Below are 21823 nucleotides of genomic sequence, written 5' to 3'. Positions count from 1 at the left end.
CCTCGTCTCGTGGGAACTCTTTGGAAGACCCGTTTTATCGTAAATATCAGCACCCTGACAGACAAAATCTGTCAGACACAAAATATGTTACTGTACGCGCTTGTTCCCTGTATTTTACGATCAAAATATGGCAAAAAAAACCTGCGTATTCTTTTAGCTACGTAATAATTCGCGTTTCCATATGAATAATTTGCTTGTAAATTTTGGACAAAGACTTCAATAACCAAATTTATTAAAAAAAAGAAGAAATAAATTCGGTCACTCTCGCCCACTCTGATGCGTTGTTTTTTAGCGCGACTGCAGTAAAAAAAAAAACAAAAAACAAAATTATAGAAATAATTTCCAACCGCGTTAAAAACCACAACTCGAGTATAATACGTTATATCGCGACGCGATAACGATCGCGCGACGTGTGTGCGATAACGATCTCAGGTTACGATCTCGCGGCCGTTTACGCTATATCAATCTTGCGAAGCGACAATTTGCTATCTTAACGATCTCTTGTGTGCCGCGTAAAATGTGTAAAACCTCTTAAAACCTGTTTCGCGCATTTATTTATACACACACACACGATTATTTCGTTATTATCGGATCGTTAATCGCGAAACGCGTTATTAGAGCGATGCATTATGTAAAAGTAGGGGTGGCGATATGATACGGAAAATCACGGGCGCGTACGAAAACAAACCGTCCTCCGGGCCTTGATTAAGATATTAGAGGGCGCGGGCGCGGTAGTAGAAACGCCCTACGACGCGAATCGGTATGTATAGCGGCGGCGATACGTAACGTAATTGTCGTAACCCGATCCCGTATGGTAATGCGCCGCGTAGGCGAGCGGGTTAGAGCGTAGCCGAACAGGAAGAAGGAATGTTTAACCTGCTTGCGCGCGCGCGCGCGCGCGCCAGAGAGACGCGTATTGTTATTTTAATAGGCATTATTTGATTTTAAAGTTCAGTGAATGCCGGTGTGTTCTTGAAGGGGGATGTGATTGCCTCGTCCCCGATAGGGGCCGTCTCCCGAACCCTGTTATTTCCTTCCCCGATCCTTCCCTATTTTCTCTACCGCTAGTTCAAGCTGCCCCTTGCCCGCCCGAGCTTGTCAATCTATACACGCCACGGCTCTCGAAAGTCCAAAAAATTGCTACGTTCTTCCGGACGTGCGCAAGAATGCCGCAGAACTGTCGCGAATGGGAGAAAATTCGCTCCGCGGAAGAAGAACTGTTTCTTTTCTCGTCTATCAATTGAAGTTTCCGCGCATCATTACCGTCAAAAAAAAAAAAAAAAAGTGTCGCGAAAATCGACAAATCTTTTCCGCGCGTTTATTCGCGATTTGTAGCGGTAATAAAATATAATCGACCAGCTCTCGGGATATTTTAGTGTAAATTGCGACACCGTGTGTGTGTCTTGTACGCTGCTCACAACAGAAGAATAGATTCGAACCGCTCTTTCCTCTAAATTAGCGGCGGACCTCGGAAAGGTCTGTAGGATCGCGGCGGCCCCGTATACTACTGGTTCATTTGCCACGAGGGGGAATGAAATAGACGGAAGCGAAGGGGGATCGAACCACTAAACTCGCGTCCAGTAAATAGAATCTAATCAACTCTAGTTGCGGCCAATCGGTCAGATTTTCAGTCAAAACAAAGCTTTTGACGAAGGCGTTGCGCGCCGTTCTCCGTTCCGGAAGACAAAGCGCGAAGTAATTCCGAACGATGTTGTTTCGCGATCGATGAAACACGCGAAAGTGACGGTGACAGAACTGTGCCGTTAAAAAAAAAAAAAAAAAAAAAAAAAAGCAATATAGCGAGACGAACGTAGTCTGCGAGAAGAACGAAGAGATTACTCGAGTCTGGACGAGAGAGAAGGTCGGCGAGGCATAATTAAGTGGCGCGACAGGGAGGGTGACAGGATAGCGTAACTGCGAGCGCTTTTTTTTTTTTTTCCGAAGGCACAGGGGCAATTTTTTTTCTTCTTTAATGTTAAAAAAGTTACGCTAATATGTGCGCAGAACCGACGGTAAGAGAGAAAAAAAGCAATTTGTTTCGCTAATCTTTCTCGACGACACACATAATTGAAATCCCGTCGCAATTATGAATCGCGACGCGGAGGGGATGATCTTTATATCTGCGCGCCAAATCCCCCGCTTCTTTCACTTTAATGTGTTCGATGTGTTCGGTGCGTAAGTGATAAACGATCGATCATAAGAAAAAACGTCTTTATCTTAAACAAGTAGTATGATTAATTAAGGGTTGTCCTCGGGTTCTTTATGGATTTTATCAAATTCAAATATGCGTAACTACTTGTTATCGTTGCAAAACAACCTGCAATCGGTTCTAATAAGCCGTAATTACACACACTTGTCTTTATTTTATTATTTTTTTAATGAAAAATAATATTCATATGAAGACTATTGCATTTGATTTTTTTTTCAAGATATTGAAATATATTTTATATATACATATGTGTGTGCGTATGAAAAAGAATGTAAACTCACAACGGAACAAATAAATTTTATAGAAGACAAGATTCATTAAGTGAGAACCGATGGTGAAACGAGCTCAGCCATTACGAGGCGACGGAAGCGGAAGTGGCGCCTCGAAATATTTCACAGAAACTTATCTCTTACAGAAGTTCTCTCTCTCTCTCTCTCTCTCTCTATCTCTCGTTCTTTTTCTCTTGCCATCTGTAAACTTTTTAACTCTATTTATTTCGCACCGTGATGCGAAGATTCATTCGGTTGTTATTATTTATTACTACCGCATCCCGCGGGGGGTGGCGGGTAGGAGAGCGCCTGGGTGCGAGCGCGAGCTTTTCCAAGAGGGTGGCGAGCAATAATCGCCAACAATAAACGCGAATCGCACTTGATTATTATGATTGTCCAACTCCTTTCTATAGCACCCTCAAATAACTTCGTTTCTCGTTAGTAGCCAGGCTCCCCTTATGCTGCCGTGGCAAGCGGAGGGAAAATTTGGCACGAGAGACGAAGACGAGACAAGGCGAGCGGAGGGAGGATTGAAAAAAGACGGAAGGAAGACAGAGAGAGAGAGAGAGAGAGAGAGAGAGAGAGAGAGAGAGAGAGAGAGAGAGAGAAGGAGAGTAGCGTTTCCGTTTGCGAGTCCGAAGGTCGGAGGGTGAATGACAGCGGTGCAATTTGAAAAATTACAGGAGCCGCATACGCTTACATGTTAACCCTCGTTCTCTCCTCCTAATATCCCGTGGGCAAATATCTCGCGCGCTGACAAAATTTTGCTTGCTCTTTCGATTCGCGACGACGACGTCGCGATGCGAATATCTCTCTCGCGTGCGCATCTCCTTCGTACAATCTCGTTGACGTACAACAGTCGATTTTTTAAGATCTACATTTTTTTAGTTTAATTCTATACAGTTTTTCAATTCAATTTTTATCAAGACATTTGAAAACTCACCAAGCAAGTTAGAATCATTCGCCTCGGCATCGCGATATCATCTCCTCCCTGTCTTACCGCGGTAATCAGTGCCCCCGCTACTACTAACTGGTGCAGCACGCGTAACTATTCGGAGAACACGTGCGGAGACACCAAGAAGCACGCAAGTCGTGAGCGCTTCTCTCGCTCTTCGACTCTCCTCAAAGGTCCTTCTCCCGATCGTAATCTTTCTGTCTCAGGTACGTGCGTTCGGTACGTGTTTGTCGGAAATTGTCGATTACACACGGTGGCGCGGCGCGGGCCAGTTTATTACGAACACGTGGGAGAGAATCCGGGCGCGCACGTAACGTCGTAGGTAATACGTGTACCCGAAACGCCGGCAGTCGGCGGTAACGCCATAAGATAGGGTCTCATTATTGTCGGTACAGCGTTCCTAAATTGCCGCCCCGAGCCGCCGGGTAGACGACGAAGCGCCCGGGTTTCGCTGCGACTAACTAACGGTGGACCAATTAACTTTCAATTAGTGGATGGAGATAACTCTTATCGGGGTCGCGGGCCGCGGGGGCGCCGGCTTTTATGGGGCCCTTCTTTACCCGACGGCCGACGTTTATGTCCGCACTGATACATTGTCCTCCGGCAAGGGTTAGATACGGATCTGCTGTGTACGTAAAAGCGACATTATCCGATCGAAGAAATTGGTCGATTAACCAACGCTCGCGCGAGCTCGCGAGCGTTCTTCTTAAACGCGATTAAATCTTTATATCTGCCACCTGTGCGAATATCGGCAGTTCGCGCGAAAGTTAATTCCCCCCCCCCCCCCGACAAGAAGACGTGATATCGGCGCGCGTCTATTATGTATCTATATACACGCGTATAGCGCGGCAGGGAATATTCGGTTTTCTCCAAATTTTTGGATTTTTACTAATTTCAAACATATCGCGCGATTAAAGTAATAAATGTATCGTCGCGCGGCTTCGGGACAGATCGAGCGGCGAGTATTATTTCGTTCGGATAACGCGCGGCAAAACGCGCGTATATACATACACTACTATAGCCATCGAGGAGGCAACTCGTACAGGACATCCATATGTATGATTATGAGAACGGAGTTATCACCGAGGCTCCGGTAGGAGAACGAGCCCGCAGCCAAGTTCATATTTGTGCATTACGCTCACGTGCAACGATACAATAAGGAATCCTTCGTATCGGGGATGCATGCTAAGTACACAACATCGAGCGAGCGAGCGAGCGAGCGGGCGGGCGAGTCGTAGGTATCTAGCAATGCCGATGCGTCGTTTTCCCGTGCCAGAGGCTTCGATCGTCTGTCCCGCGCGTCTGTCTGTCGGATGATATTCTCGTCGTCTAGGTCTAGGAACGCGAATTACGAACCGCCTGTGTTTTCGTCGCGCGCGAACGATTTCTATTCAAACTTCATCCAGTCTGACCGCTTGCGAAAGAGAACAGCGGCGCAGTTTTTGCGTATTCGCGCAATTAGAATTATATTGTAACTACGCGAATAGAAACAACTCCTTAGAACGTTTGTTTCTCTTCGAGTCTATATTGGTCGTGTTTTTCGGCCAATTTTTACAAATTTGTCGTCCTCGAAGAGAGAAATCCTATTTTTGGAACACGACGATGGTTAATTCCCTAGGCATGGAATAACTTACTTAGTTCGGACTCTGATTCGCGTTAAGATTACGCGAGAGAGACCGTATCTACGATCAATAGGTAGTGTGCAGCGAGTTTCGGAGATGGTCCTTAGATCGGTTTGTTCGCGTAATTAATTGCCGGTACACCCTCTCTATCATTAATACGCTAGCTTTCCCCTCGCAAATTAGCCGGAGAGAGTTTTCAAGTGTCTTTTGATCAACGATCTTTGCTCAGATAATCATCACCGCGAGTTGTTTCAGACGAGAAAATTGAAGAAAAGAAATACTTATTCGAAATTGTGAACACAATTAATAGATATATTATTTGCTATTAATGTTATAAAAAAAAATTCACGCATTTGTCTACAACACCTCACAGAAGCCCTTAACAGTTTCTGTACTTGTACAAGACGAATAATACCGGCTTTACACTCGATGCCGACATCATGGCGAGAGTACAACACCGTCGTACACTCTGGCGCGTAAACACACGAAAGAGATTTAGAAAAAATGATTAAATACTCAATAATGTATTTTTGTTAATTTATATTATGATTTCTTTCTTTCCGAGAGACGTAGTTCATGTTTACATTAACGACCTTCAACGCAATCGCAGTTTTCGACACGGCAAAAAAATTACAGAAATGAAAATCGCACAAAGAATCTTTCCGAAGCGATACGCGGCATCTTCGATGAAGAGGAACGAGGTTGCATCGTATCGCGTCGCATCGCGTAGTCGGCGGAAAAGGGGGAGGTGGAGTAAGTGAGAAAGGCGAAAAAGAGAGACCGAGAGACGTTCGGGGAGGCTCGGTGCGGAGTATAGAACGCCGCGCGGCTGGACGGGCTGACGGCGACGTAGCCGAAGACGAGGACGAAGACGTGGACGAGGACGAAGACGACGACGAGGAGGAACGTCGATGAAATAACGCAGGTAGTGGGCGGACGCCGCGTCCCGCTGGAAAGCAGCATCGTTCGTCGAGCAGGGCGTTTCGTGGGCGGGATAACTCCGCCCGTTATTCGGCGCACGCTCCCGTTATTCACGTACTCTCTCTCCCGACTCCTTCGTCCTCCTCGCGCGTTCTCTTTCTCTTTCTCTCTCTCTGTCTCTGCGCTCGCGACGTCTCACGCCTCGAGGATGGTACAGTTCCGTGTAGTCGCTCGCCCGGTCACGAACTCGCACGGGCGTACGGCCGTTTTGAACCCCCTCGGCGCTTTCGTCACCCTTTCGTCACCACCGTGTGTTTCGGGATCATATTCCCCCCTCTCGAATTTTGGCAGCCGCGTGAATTCGCGCGGGTGAATTCGAAGGGAAGTGTTAACGGACCACCGTTGAAGGACCACACACGCGAGAATATGACGAGGATGATGACCATTACGGACGGTATCGGGGTGGTGCTCGTCGAGTGCCAGTTTGTGTAGCGCGCGAGTGATAAGAGGACGCGTTGATAAAAAGTGAAGATAATATATATATATATATATAAAAAAAAAAAAAAGTGACGTTTGAGAAACGACAAGGAAATTCATCTTGATCGAGAATATGTTGCCGTATCAGGTGGCCATGGATTACGGGGCCTTTCAACGACAAAGCCCGGTCGGAGTCGGTGTTGGCGGACCCCATCAGGGGCCCGCAGCGCCGCTCAACATCAACCCCGCGTTCACGCACTCCTGGTTTGTAACACCGGCGGACCTCTGTGTCCCGTACAAACAGAGTCAGGGTCCTCTCCTCGAGCCAGGGCATGTTGTTTCTCTTATACTTATTTCTCTTAAAATTAAACGTACACTTAATGTCATCCGTTCCATTTAACGGTAACCGATTCATCTCGAATGGCGATCGACTCGCAAACAAATTTCGCGATGTAACATATATAATTGTATTAAATTTTAATTACTTATAGTATATATTTTTTTTTCTCAAAAACGTGTCCTTGATACATCGATCGATTAATTTAACTAATATGTGAAAAAGTTTTTACTTATCGCAAGATCTCAATTTTTTTTTACAACATAATAATAATATAGTATTATTATATAATACCCACAGAGTGTATTGTTATAATACTTTAGATTAGATTACTCCAGCTATATCTCTCTTTTGTATCACAACCCCCTGTAATAACAACATACCTATATTAGCGTTTGGAGATACGTGAGCTCTCGATTCCGGCACGTTATTGATGTCTCTTGACGTAAGCATGTCCCCGTTCGACAAATTGCGCAGATACGACAAGGAGCGGTTGACATCGAGAATTTCCGCGGCCCTTCGAAAATCGGATAAAGGGCCGCGCCGTAGTACGGGGTACGGTCCCAAGAGAGCTCTGTCACAGTGAGTGGATAATGGGAATGGTGATGGGTGACGCGGTAGAGGTAGGTATAAGACGCAAGGGTGGTAAACCAATGGGGCAGACGACGAGTACGTCACGCCGCGGCAGTAAACCGTCGATGCGATATCGAAGGAACGCTGATGCTGACGGGGCAACCGGGGGAGCCGTCAATGTTACCTTTGGCTCGTCGCCCTTTATCTCCTTCCTTCGCAAACGTACCTCTATTTTGATTTTCCGACATTGTCGGTAACGAACCAATCGCGCTTCGGTGCCACGACTCGACTGCCTCTTAATCGAGCGCGTCAGGTACTCGCGACGTCAAAGAAGATAAATCGAGAACGAGTCCCGCGGGTTTTTGTCTTATAATTTCTTACATTCGGAGATTTATTGCATTGTGGTATTCCCGAGATAAAAAAACTGCGCCAATATATGATTTACGCGAATGAATATAAAACAAAAATTTTATATTCATTTTTTAACATTTTTTCTCAGTTTCCGTCACAAGATACGTGGTAGCGTAATGTGATTTTGTTAATGTATAACATTTATGTTTTATAGATTTTTATATTTGATCTTTACGAGGGTCCTGATCTTCCTGTTATACTGATCGCGAACGAGTAATTCGTATTTTACATTTTGCATTTTGTATTTATTGCTCGGATAGAAAAACGTATCTACAGAATAAAAGAAAATAATGAAATTAATCTCTTGGGTACTTTTCAATATATCGAAAATTTAACAAAAATTGTTGAAGTTAACAATCATCTTTACTTTTAGTGTACTGATATTTGAGATTGAAAAATTATATTCATAAAAACCAAAAAGTATCCGAGATAGACATAACATTGAAGAATGTAATAAGACTATTAGAATATGATTTGGAAGCTTACAAACAATCTATGATACGTTGAAATCTAACATAATCTCTTTTTACTTATGTATGTCCTTGTTTGTTTCTTCTAACGACGTTCTATAGTTGATGTCACTTGTATCGGTAACAGTAGTCACGATATATATAGTACGCTCCAGGACTCTCTCAACCCTTCGTGAACAGACCTCAAAAATGACGACTAGTTCGTCGGACCGGGTTTGTAAGACCCACGCGAATTTAAGATCAAATATCTCCGCAAAAAATTAATTTTTTTTCAATCGAAAGTTTAAACGATTCTGCGTCGACAGAAAAAAAAACAAATTTAAAAAATCTAGTAGTTTCAAAGATATAAGCGTTGAAAAAAAACTTTCTAGAAACGTCGATGCGCAATTTTTGAGTGAGTCTGGGAGACCCACGTCTGTCCTTGAAAAGTTGAGTATGAAACTTGACAAATACACTCACACACACACACACATACACATTTTTTAAGGTCTATACCTAATAACCCAATACATAAAGAAATTTATTTTCGATCGAAAAAACATTTTTTATATGAAAATTGACGGTCACTTAGCTCGTGATAGATAATTTAAATTTTATAAATAATATTATACCTACAATTCATAAGACTGTAAGTGAGTTGATCATGGATTAAGTTAAGAGAATATGTGACAGCTAGAGATAGAATGTCAGTACGAAATAATTAACATGTCGTTAGAGAGAGAGAGAGAGAGAGAGAGAGATCAGTGACCGCGGTTCATATCTGACTTTGGCGACTTTGGAATCGTGACGCGCGCCCCGCCGCGCGGCCACGGCCTCACGTTCCCGGAAGTTAAAACACCGACGCATCCGGATGCGAACCACGGACGTGTGAGGCCTTTCGAAACCCCCTTGCTTTCTCTGCGTTAAGTTGACCAAACGTCGACTACTTACTTCACAGTGGGTGTCTATGGCTCAATCAATTCGATTTTTTTTTTGTGTTCATAGAGTTATGTTATTTTCAGATTTTCGAAGTGTGATTGCTTTCTTTCGCATAAAAGTTTTCTTTTGACAAGATTTTCGATAAGTTCTGGTTGAATTTTGTTACCGGATTGGTGCAAAAATAAAATTGCGGCTTTTGATTATCAATAACAAAACTAATTAATTCATTTTTGCACCAATCTAATGATTAATATATAAGTAATAGTAAAAAATAAAAATGATATTGTTAATTATTAATTTCTCTATTTAATTCATTTGATTTTTTGGAAGCAAAAATAAGAATAGCTTTATTCTTTAACAGACTGTAATATTCTTGATAGCGACAACGGAGAGTAATCGTCGATCTCTACATTCAGGTATTAAAGAAGCGCGCGACGCTGAGACGAGAATTGCGACGAAGCGCCTCGCGCTGTAAACTAGATTTGATACCGCGAGGGAGAATTTGGGGTCGCGTCCAAAATGTAAAGGAAAGAAGAAACAGCTCTTACAAGTGCATTTACCGAAAGTTCTCAGGCTCGACCTCCGCTCCTCCGCATCGGGAAGCTCATCACGTAGACTTTAAGCCCTCCCTTATCTGCGCGTCATCAGGAGCCAACTTCCCTCCGTCTCTCTATCTACCCGCTCTCTCGCCCTCTCCGCCCTCTCTCGCTGTCGCGCACATCGCGGTCTCTTGACTCTCTTACCATTTTTTTTCTCTCTCTCTCTCTCTCTCTCTCTCTCTCTCTCTCTTTCTTCTTCTCTTCTTTTTTCCATTTTATTGCGGGTGTCTATGTGTGTGGCGTATGCATGCATTCATGCGTGCGTGCAGCGGCTGTGATTTACGTCCGCGGATGCAGCGGGATGTTTTAGTGCTCTCGGCGTTGTTCCTTTCTGTTTTTTTTTTCTTTCTTTTTTTTTCTTTTTTTTTTCTTTTTTTTTTTTATCTTGTCCGCTTTCATTCAGATCCTGCGCTGTTCCGTGAAAAGCGTTTCCTCACTCGTGTCGTTATCCATCGTATCGCAACGCGCGTCGTTAGAATACACAATAGTTCTGTGCGCGCGCGACGTAGTAATGAAAATTTTTCTCGTCAAAAAGTGCGACGAACGATATTGATAGACAACTTCCCGAAAATGATTTGAGAGAACGAAATTTTCTCTCCCCGAAATATTCTATTCCCCTCGAATTAAACGACACAAAAAAATGCGTTCTAAAAACTCATTCCCGTGCGCGTAATTGCGTAACGCGGCAAATTTGCATTATCTCCTTCGCGCGCGCGGGCGCGCTTATAAAACTTGACATGATTCAAGCGTTGCATCATGAATGAAATCGCGGACTATGGTTTGGTCCACTAGAAGCGAGGGATGTATTGTGAATTATTCATGACATCGAATTAAAATATAAGCGACAAAAGACACGAGTCCTCGCGATACTTTTCGACGATTTTGCGAAACTGTTTCGCCAAATCGACGTCGATCGTTATCGCCGTGGTCGTTCCTTTGAGATTGGTTATCGGACTGGACATCGCCAACGAACGTTGTTTCCATTGAAAATCAAATCGCGTCCAAAAGAGTCGTTGAAATGATCGAAGCTACAATGCAAGTTTCGTATCTAATCTAATCGCGATGCGTAAAAAACTTATTCCTAGCTTCTCGTTATCGAGCGGTCAGCGGAAATGACATTTTTTTTTCTTTTTTTCGTCCGAAAAGGCATCCCCGATAGCCCTCCTTCTACTCTCTCACCCGGTCGGGGCCGCGAAAGAAAATTATGTCGAAACTGGAGCCGTAACATTAGGAGCATTGTATTGTTGCGCGAGGCTACGACTCTCCAGGGAGTACGTTGGAAGGTCCGTTCGTCCTTCTCCGGCTCACGTTCTTCCTCGGCGACGACGGGTGCGCGCGCGAGCCACGCACACGGTAGCGCGAGCACACGGACGCGAAAACACAGATGGAACGGGACGTACCCTCAGGTGGTGCTTCGGACCGGCAAATGAATCGTTTAATTGAATTAGTCGATGAGCCCGCGCTACGATGCGCATTATAATTTCCACGGTTGCCAATATCGTTTTCACTTCGCCCTGTCGTCGAAAAGATCATATCGAAAAGCTCGAGCGGAAGATCATCATCGACGAGGGACTGTGGCAACATAACACGCTGTGCGACTTTCTTAACGTATACAAACGTTCTTTTTTTGAAAACAATCTTAGTTTATATAGCAGATATTGGAAAACGACAATTTTGCTCGTAATTGCTCGATACAAGTAAAAGACGTTGTACTTTATTAGCTGAAAAAAAAAAAAGTAGGTACATGTCGTAAATTCGCAAGTTTCACATTTTAACGCGAGATTTTCTCGAGAGAAATTTATCTTTCTTAGTGATGTCGAAAAGTAATCGTCAATAAACTCGAATAATTTTATTTAAACAAAAATGATCATGTTTTATTCAGATTTTGCACACTTACACACACACACACACACACACATATATATATTTCAAGAAATAAAACTTTTGAAGAACGAGATAACACGGCCATATATTATCGAGTCGGAGGATTTTTCGCGTCACGAATTCCATCGGCATATAGGGAAACGATATTGTGTTATCCGTGCGGTAATCCGGACGATAACGATTACGCGCAGCTGGCAGTTTTTCGTACTCGTCCGACATAAAGTATTAGTAGCGGACGATTCGACGATCCGAGATCGCGAGAAACGAAGAGAAAAGGGATCGTTGCGCTCTTGGATCCGAAAGGGCGAGCTCTCGTCATAGCTCTCTGCTGAATTATTGATGGGCAGCACTTAGAAAAAAAAAAAAGGACTTGTGCGCAGCGCTCTCCTTCCTTCTCGAGGATCTCGCTAAGGATATACCCGGGCGATGGTTGCGCGAGGGACCACTATCTCCGGTCCCACGGGATTTTCGGGACTCGCGAGCCCCTTCGCTGCCGCCACCGCCGCCCAATTCCAACCAATTTGTGCGAAAGTTGGGCGTAATTTTATTTTCACACGTTTGCAGCAGACGCCTTTGCCGCGTTCGGTCCGAACGATCGAGAAAGAGCCAGCTGCTTCGTGTGTGCTTAGGCATAGCTTTTCCTCTGGCCAAACTCCTGAGGGAATGGATTCGGCACGGTCAAAGGAAAAAAAAGGAAGCTGCGTCCCTTCCATCCTTTTAGTCCTCACCTTTGGCCAATCATCGGCGGAAGTGTCGGCTTTTAATCGACATCTTGATTTGCGCCTCTGTTTTTTTTTTTTTTTTTTTTTTTCTGACAGGCGGCGATAAATAAGCGCAGAAACAACGTGTGTGTGAATTGTTATAATATTAACATTAATACATGCGCGTGGGATCCGTTCGAGTTGCAAGTCTAGCAGATTCGCAACAGACATCCAACAGACAACAGTTCGGTGTATGATCGAGGTGTACACTTCATCACTTGGTAAACGCCGCGGAAGGGAAGAATCTGTCATTATCCCTTTGGGACGAGAACGAAAGCCCTGTCTGTGAACACGAAACTCTCTCGAGCGAGGGCCGGAGGATCGAGTGTCGCGAAATATGCCTGTAAAATGCCAAAACAAGATTCTGCCACCGTGACGGCTTCTATATCGGCAATTTTCTCTTTCTCTCTCTCTCTCTCTCTCTTTCTCTTCTTCTCCCCTTTCTTTCGTTTTTACGACTTCCGATCCCTGTTCGGGCGCGGGCGGCGAGAACGGTCATAATGGGTTACCGTCGTGTTGGCACATCTCGCGCGCGAGGGAGAGACAATCCCAGGGTGGGGAAAAAGCATGAGCGGCGTTTTACAGTCGTTAAGCGCAATAGCGAACGAATAAAAATCCCATCGCGTTTCGAATCATTTCAGCTTCGAACCACCGACTTCTTCCGGGGCGGACCTGACTCCCCATCCCCCGTTAGAGAAACGACGGAACTTAGTTAATAGGCTAACTCTTAACCCTGATACCTTTCTGGGGAGAGATTTCGCGGAGTTTGCCGCACCACTCCCGATTTAGAACTACCGCCGAAGTGGTCTCAAGCGAAAAGAGTTAATTGCTCATTGTTGTTCGAGATGAAGAGAATAACTAATGTAGCTAAAAGTTGCGACTCTTTTGTTTATTTAGTTGTTGTTTTGTTTTCATTTCGAAATATTAATATTATGTTTCTATTTCACAAATTTTTTCTTTCCGTTCCGCGAGATCGACAGCCATTTTGTGATATTCTCGAAAATGCGCAATTTCATTGTTACCGCGTCATTAGAATTGATGGGTAAACGTCAAAAAAACGACTCAAAGATTGGCATTTAAAATTAATGAAAAAGTTAGCGATTCGCGTTTCGCATTTGAGGGTGGACGGGAGGGGGGAGGGGTATGTTTATCGTGCGGTTTAATAAAATCTTTTCGCGTGTGTACTCGCGACGTCCAGGAAACGAACGTTCGACGTGGTCCATCCGCGCGTGTTGTCAACTTCGGTAATCTCCGATACCGCGTCGTTAACGGAAAGGTTAATGACCAAGAGAAACACCAAGAAAGCGCATAGATTTGGTGCGTGTGCAACGCGCATCGGTCGTTTTCATTGGCCAACGTTTACAGTTAACATGTAAAACCGGTACCGGGGGGGCCGTCCATTGGGCGTGGTTAACGTTACGTCGATGTTCACTCGCGGATACACTCGCCGGCTTGTCAGTAAACATGGGCTTCATAGCGTTTGAATAATGTATGCCGCTTAAGCGGTAGCCGCCGCCACGCCTCTCCTCCTTTATACCTATTTGCGCGACCGCATAATTTCAGCTTCGAGCGATGCGCGCATTTGCGCGAAATAACGCCCACCTATCTCTCTCTCTCTCTCTCTCTTTGCGTACACACACACACACACTTGGCTTACTCGCGCTCGCCATTAAAAGACAAGTCGCAATGAACCGCGAGAAACCCGTAAAAGGTACGCGACACACAGGAAGTGTCGGACGAATTTGCGGGCCGATCGCCGGTCTTTTTCTATTATGACCGACTTATCGCCGAATTCATGAGCTCACGATCGATCGCCAGAATGTTCATCGAACCATTAATCCTTTCAACCGACGATGGTACCGAATCGATCGGACGAAGCCGAGCGCTTAAGGAAACACGACGAGGTTCGCGCTTGGAATTTCAACTATCGCGGTTGAAGGATTAAAGCGTTTGCGTTTCGGAATTATTTGAGATTTCTTTTTTTTTTTTTTTTTTTAGGAAGGGGGGTAACATTCTGCGAATTGCAATATCCACAGTGTAGCGTTTACTGTAATCTGACAAAATGTATTGCTTCACCGCCGTAACCGCGTGCGCGTGTTCTGAATTACAGCATCCTGGAGTTGCGCAAGGAAAAGAGCAGAGACGCGGCGAGGTCGCGACGGGGTAAGGAGAACTTCGAGTTTTACGAGCTCGCGAAAATGCTTCCTCTACCGGCGGCCATCACCTCCCAGCTGGACAAAGCCTCCATAATAAGACTAACGATCTCGTATCTGAAACTGCGCGACTTCTCCAGCCACGGCGATCCGCCGTGGTCCCGCGACGGTCCACCGCCAAGCAAATCTGTCAAAGGTAAGTCAAAACACGAAATATCATCAACGACAAAAAAAAAAAATAAATAAATAAATAAATAAATTCTGATCTCTGTATTTTAGTCTAAATTTGCGAATCTCTAACTTTTATCGCAATATCTCATTTATTGCTTGTATGTTATTGCTTATGTGTAATTATGATATATACACCTACATGCGTATCGCGCAGTATCGAGCAGACATTTTGTTTTAATTTATGTCGATAGACAATTCGGCCGGGGGGGGGAGGAGGGTTGATCAATAAAGATATATCTGCCGATGATGTTTCTTGATGGATCAGCGTTTAACCTCGGCAAAGGGGGAAGTCATCCGAACTGTTAATAGGGACTGGAACCCGTATTCCGTGGACCTAACTTTCTCTCCAGGGATAAGAATAAGAGAGGAAGTCAGCCGCGTTGTAATTCCTTTACGTCCGCGTCGTCTGCAGTAGAGCAGACTGGCATTGCGGCGGACATGTGCGAAATGTGTCATCGCGGTATTTCAATCGCGGTACATCAATATATGTATATCACGGATTTTTCGACGCGCATATTGCGTATATTTAGAAAAATGCAATATACAGTAATCACGAATAAGACGTGAAATATTTTTAAAAATTGTAAAGTATTTAATAATCCACAAAAAAAGATAGAAAGAGAGAGAGAGAGAGAGAAAGGAGAGAAAATAAAATAATAAAGATAAAAATAAACATCGCAGATAACATAAACGCAGCGATCACATCGACGAATAGATTTCGTGGATTTTCGATAGACGCGTGTCTTTCTATAATCGAACAAAATTGACGCGTCATGTCACACCGTTACACTCCAATTTGATTTATATGATCTGACACGTGCTTTCTTTTTTTTTTTTTTTTTAGATACAATGTTTCCTGAAACGCGTGTATCTCGCGACATTAGATTACCGACAATTAATTTGAATCGACAAAACGCATTTTGAAAATTAAATATTTCGGTCTAACATATGCGCGCGGTAATGCAACACGAGAAGAGAGAATCGGACAATAGTTTCTTTAAGGAAACACGTAAGCTCGTTGGCAATAGATCGAGCTTTCAGATACCCTTTATAATTCCAGTGACCATGCAGCCGGCGAGAGATTTCCAGATACATAGTAATAGAGAATTGTCGGCAATCATCGAGCGATAACATCGCCGCGGGTCTCTTTCATTTTCGTGCTTCATTTAGCGAAAAAAGGGAGTAGCCACGATTCTATTTTAGTGTACTTTAGCTGCTCGTCGCTCCCACGTTCTTTTTCTTCATCAATCGAAAAATATTGTTTACGTTTGCTATCTTGGTTTTACATTTTCTTCGTGTAATTTGAATGAAAATGTTATTTTTTTTTTTTTTTTTTTTATTAAAAGAATTGATTTTGTCAATACCGGAGTCTAACTAGTCGCTGAAACAAACGTCCGCCACGTCTATTCCGCGAGAGAAAAAATCTTTCCTCGCGTAAAAAGAGAACGATCTTTGTGAAGGACGTTGATATCGTCGGAAGCTTCACTTTCTCGCGCAGACCACCGCATATTTTCGGAGTGCAAGGGGACTGGTTGAGTTAATATTTACAGTGTGCGGGAGAGGGTCGCGGAAAGATAGAGAAAGCGAGAGAAGAGACTCCCGCACGTACGTCGGGTTACGTATAAAGGCTTACCTCCGCCACCGCTATCCGCATGAAAATCTAATCACGACAACCCCCTGTGTGCGCGGGGGCGCGAGCGCACCCGCGCGCGCTCCTCGCGTTACCAACCGCCAATGTAACTAAACTAACGAAATTGAGTTAGGCGCCGCGCATCGCTGCCGCAACTCCTCGTCAAACTAAATCCAGTGCACCCCCTGTTCTATTCGCGCCGCATGTCAGAGCCGGGGAACGAGAGAGGCCTCTCGACTTAACCCGGCTAAAATGATTCGAGATTCCGAAGGCTTTTCGAAGCTGATTCGCAACGACGTCGGGATCTCTCAAAAATAAATCGAGCGACATCTCTCCCGCACACGACAATTACACGTAATATTTGTTCGGAAACACATCGGTACGGATATTTTTCTAACTGCCTACGAAAAAAAAAAAAAAAAAGCAAACGGCCAAGTTATATTTATCCAAATATTGTGACAAACGCCGGAGTTTGTCGAGTGGCCGAAACGAACGTGCGGAGCTGACCGCGCAAAACTGACCGCAAAACGGAACGATCACGAACTTTATATTTGTAATCTTTAATTTTCAATAAAATCTTTGTTCTTGAATAAAAACCCGGAATGTTTTAACGGGAATTTTGTTTTAATAATGAAAACATGTGTTTTCCTGACGAGTACGTTCTTTAATCGTCAGTGTTCTGATGATGAAAAGGGAATTTATATAATTGAGAGAACAAAGGCGTTCGTCAAGACGAAATCCAGTTAGATTACCCCGAAGTCCGGCTTTATGTATACATATATATATATATATACACGATAGGAAATATCAGTATTACCTTGTTGACTGAACTTGGGGTCAGAGTCCGGCAAGTAGAGCTCATTTCTCCTCATCCCGATGGACTTACGAGATTAAGCGGTTCGCGCGCGAGTTTGATCGAGTCTTCTAAGTCTTTCATTACGAGCCTCGGTGGGGAAGCGTGGGATTATTATTACGGGTAAGAAGTAGGCCGTCTTGTTTGTTAAACGAGGGGAGAAAAGAAGGCGTTAAAGGGGTTCAAAGACTGAGTTACTCCTTTGGCTCGGCGCGCACATGAGTCACGTATAATATCGCTGATCAATCAAGAATACCTTTTTCGAAATAAACGTATGCCGTCGATTCGTCATTTGCCTACGAACAGTTTCGGACGCGAACTTTAGATTTTTAGCTACTTATAATTAAAACAACAGGTACGTAAAACATGAAGAAAAAAAAAACACTGTTACGATAGATAGTCGGATAGGTGAATGAAAGCGTTTAGCACATTTTAGGTGTAATCGTTAACGTGTGTGTATATTTTTATCTTAATTCTCTGTGCAGGTGCCAACCGAGTCAGATCGTCGTCGAATGCGGCGATAGATCATTTCGAAATTCATCAAGGTACCCACATATTACAGGTAAGTTCGCTCTCTCTCTCTCATCCGACAACGAGATAACGTTCATCGAGTTGTACGTTGATTTTCAATTTTCACTTATTCAAAAATTGTAAAATTGTGTCATATTATATTATACATCAATTTTGAAATTTTTAAAATGAATCTTTTGAGTTGACATGTACTTGTAACAATTATATCTGAAGTATAGTCGAAATACACGAAATAAACTCAGGGAGAATGGTTCGGCGACCATCTCTTGAAAGACTATGACATTTAATAATAATAAAAAAAAAAAAAAAAAAAAATAAAAAAACAAGAAGCGCGCGCACTCGCATCGTGCGAATATTCTCGACACCGAGTTTCTCAAGTGTCTCGTATTTTCTGTCGCTAGTCCCTGGACGGCTTCGCGATGGCTGTCGCGGCTGATGGTAGATTCCTGTACATATCCGAGACTGTTTCGATATATCTCGGCCTCTCACAGGTAAGCGCGCGGGATGTGCTCGCTTCAGCGAGAGATAGATGGTCGATGAGACGGACGGGGGAGGGATGACGCGCGCGCCAGGTTATAGGGGTGCGTAAGAGAAAAGTGATAACGATAACGAGAAAGCGAAAGCGAATAAAAAGCAACGCGAATGCAACGTGTACCGCCAGCCGGAAGGCCAGATATAGTAGAAAGGTATAAACGCGTGGGAGGGGGAGAGAAAAGTTGACGGAAGAGAAGGAGGTTGAAACGTTGAAGTAGTAGTGGTAGGTAGCAGCGAAACGATGGTGGTGCCGGCGGTAGCGAAAGAAGAGGGAGGAGGAGGAGGAGGAGGAGGAGGAGGAGGAGGAGAAGAAGAAGAAGAAGAAGAAGAAGGAAAAGTTGATAGCGTTGTAGAAGAATAAGGAGGAGAGGTCAAGGGAGGAAAAGAGGAGAAGGTTGTACGAGTTGGCGGCCATACTGGCTGGTACGACGGCGAGCATGACACAGAAGGGGGGAAGAAAGGATGGGTGGATGGCGGCGGGCGGAGGTGGTCGCATGCGGCTCACGTAGCCTCTGCACGGCGGCGTGTTCGCCATTCCTAATGCCGCGAGAGAGCGAGAAGGTGGACGGGGGGAAAGAGAGTAGTAGTAGAAGCCAGCAAGCGGTGGCGGCGTTGGCGGTAAAGCGGGGTAGAGAGAGGTGAGGAAGGTACGGGAGGTGACCGGTGTACTAGCTCTCTCGGCTTCGCGAAGCTCGTGCGGCAATCAATAGGGTGTTTCGGGGATTCGGAAAACCGACGGAAAGCCCGACGTTGGCACAAACATGGCCGCCGCAACCACGGGACCGTTGCTTCTTTTGGATTCTTCAGGGTATCCCCTACGTACCCCCTTGCTTTTCGCCGTTTCGCTCGAAACCGTCCGGCAGCTGTGATAAGACACAGTCCGATGTTTCGGGGCACGATACAGAACCATATATATATGTCTTCCAACAGTCATCCCCCGAAACATCGGAACGTAAAACAAATCCCCCGTTACGAAGAAAAGAAGATCGTTGCTTAATTTCAGGTAGAAATGACGGGGTCGAGCGTGTTCGATTACGTTCATCAGCAAGATCACGCCGAAGTCGCCGAGCAGCTCGGCCTGGGACTTGCAACGTCGTCGTCATCGTCGAGCACCTCGGGCGCGCATTCGTCCAATTCCGGTCTAGCATCGCCGAGCAGCAGCGCGTCGGAAGAACATGGTTCGTCTTCCACCGCGAATCCTGACGGTAATCCCCGCGTAATCGTAACGAACGGTCGCGGTCTCTCACTAGAACATGCAAATATACAAATATTCGCTTGTAAAAAGATTTCGAATAAAACTTGCAATTTTCTTTTTTTTTTCCCCCCCTATGCATCCTCAGTGTCCTCGGTAATGTCGCTGTCAGCGACCGGACTCTACAAGGGTTACGACCGGGCGTTTTGCGTTAGAATGAAATCCACTCTGACGAAGAGGGGGTGTCATTTCAAATCGTCAGGTTACCGGGTAAGCAATCTCGTGCGTTTTTTTTGAAAATTTTACATACATGAAATCTGCTTGAAAATAAAATAAAATTAACTGATATACGTATAATTTTTGTGATATTCAATACCACACAGTGTGAAAATACGTAAATCAAATGTTACATATTTATACGCGCGTACAGGTTGTATTGTTGCTGTGTCGTTTGAGGCCACAGTTTCTATTTAGCCATACAAGAAAGTCATCCGCGCCGCCTTTGATGGGCATGGTCGGGCTGGCCATCGCGCTTCCACCTCCGAGTGTGCACGAAATTCGTCTCGAAACCGACATGTTCGTCACACGAATTAATTTCGACTTTCGGATAGCACACTGCGAACCAAAGTAAGTGCGAGTTGTACGCGAATGACCATTTTTTTTTTGTACAAAAAATACATATGTCTTCTTGTTTTACAAAAAAAAAATAAATATATAACTATAAAAAAAGTGTAAATAATATAAATATTTTATATTCCATTAAAATTATTTTATGTTTCTCTTTCTCTTTCTCTTCGTCTTTTTTTTCTCTTTCACACACGCACAAATATAGATTAGTCTATAAGTTATGGCTGTTTTTTTTTATAATAGGAACATGTAATTCTCGTGTCTTCAGGGTTTCCGAATTGTTGGACTACACGGCCGACGAATTAACGGGGAAGAACTTGTACACGCTGTGCCACGGCGAAGACGCGAATCGTCTTCGGAAGTCTCACATAGATCGTGAGTATAATAATACCAATCGTATCGTGTAAAATTATAAAAAATTCGCCCAAATCAAAAAAGTCGCTGAGTATACCGTTTGCACGAGATCGTTTCGTAAAATCGCACACGAGGGATTTTTTCGTTCGCGCTCCCTGGAAGAGTTTTCTGTGTAATGTTCGAAAGAAACAAAACTGACGCGCGCGTTTAGCGAACGTTGCGCGAAACCTAAATTACACCATCGCATCTAGTACAGTACGAAATTATAGACGATAGCACCGCGCCATGCTGTGATTTCATAATGATCATTGGAAGCAAAATCTTCGAATCGGGATATTTCGAACGCAGGACGATGTGCTTTTCCACAGCGATTTATTCTTATCGATTGCGTTAACTGTGCGAACATTTATCAGACCGAAGATTTCGAACGATAATAGGATTGATAAAATAAAACTAAAATGAATCCAATCAATACAAAAGAAACAGATAAAAAGAAGAAATAGAAAATAGCTCCGCAAAAGCAATACAATAGTTGTTCGATACAAATTGCGGAATTCGCAAGAAATAGCGTGTCGGAAAAAAAAAAAAGGAGTCGTAATAAGAAACGCACATGAACAATTGAAAAAAGAGTATATCTTGACTGACCTACATGTCTATGGCAAATCGGCAATTAAATTGTGAGATTTCTCTTTGATTGAGACGAACATATGACAATGTCGATTCGCTCAAATCAGATCAAAAAAATTAAAATTAAACGTTTTTTAATCAACATTTTGATATCGCACTTGAACGGCTCATTGTGAGATACATTTTCTTCTATATTTTTTGCTATAAAAGAATTTTTTTTTTTTTTTTGTGCTCGCGGGGAAAAGAAACGAGAATAAAGTCGCGATTAATAAACATATGCACACGTTTCCAACAAATAAAGCCGAATAGATCTGCCACGCAGCATTTCTTGCTCCTGTTGTTCTAGGAAAATACTTTGGTGAAAGAACGCGGCGGGTGTCAAAGCTGTGCGGGAAGAGGGAAAAGCACGAAAGTATTAATACGTCGGTCTTTTCGACTGCGCGCGACCGCTTGCAGATTTTTAGTAAGTACGTATCTGTTTGTATTTGAACGTTTCTGATCACAGATATTAGCTTACGTAGGCATTGGGACAAATCAGGATGTGTTTCCTCATTAATGATCAAATTCGATTGCGTTAAAATTAATAAAAATAAAATATCACGCGCCTTCTATTGCGACGTGAAATGTCGCGAGTATGTCGTTATTGTTCGTTAATTGGATGCACGTGTTCTTGTGAGATTAACAG

At 43.9% G+C, this 21823-nt stretch overlaps 1 protein-coding gene across 8 annotated transcripts in view; it reads left to right on the top strand.

The window, feature by feature from the left end:
- LOC109856549 (protein trachealess) overlaps positions 1–21823 on the top strand; it is a 76954-nt gene that overhangs the window by 51426 nt on the left and 3705 nt on the right. For 4 of the 8 annotated variants that reach the window (XM_020431935.1, XM_020431934.1, XM_020431932.1 and 1 more), the window contains 8 exons: positions 14517–14755; positions 17759–17835; positions 18206–18295; positions 19342–19543; positions 19679–19800; positions 19961–20157; positions 20426–20532; positions 21485–21601. In XM_020431935.1, coding sequence (XP_020287524.1) covers positions 14517–14755; positions 17759–17835; positions 18206–18295; positions 19342–19543; positions 19679–19800; positions 19961–20157; positions 20426–20532; positions 21485–21601 — 1151 coding nt within the window. Of the gene's footprint in view, positions 1–6212; positions 6784–14516; positions 14756–17758; positions 17836–18205; positions 18296–19341; positions 19544–19678; positions 19801–19960; positions 20158–20425; positions 20533–21484; positions 21602–21823 lie in introns of those variants that run through there. The other 4 variants (XM_020431929.1, XM_020431937.1, XM_020431933.1 and 1 more) reach the window with 3 other exon arrangements.

Source organism: Pseudomyrmex gracilis, unplaced genomic scaffold (genome assembly GCF_002006095.1).
Source record: "Pseudomyrmex gracilis isolate BER0280 unplaced genomic scaffold, ASM200609v1 scaffold_121, whole genome shotgun sequence".
NCBI lineage: Eukaryota > Metazoa > Arthropoda > Insecta > Hymenoptera > Formicidae > Pseudomyrmex > Pseudomyrmex gracilis.
Note: the sequence above shows the minus strand (reverse complement) of the source record. Positions and strands in the feature narration are given on the sequence as shown.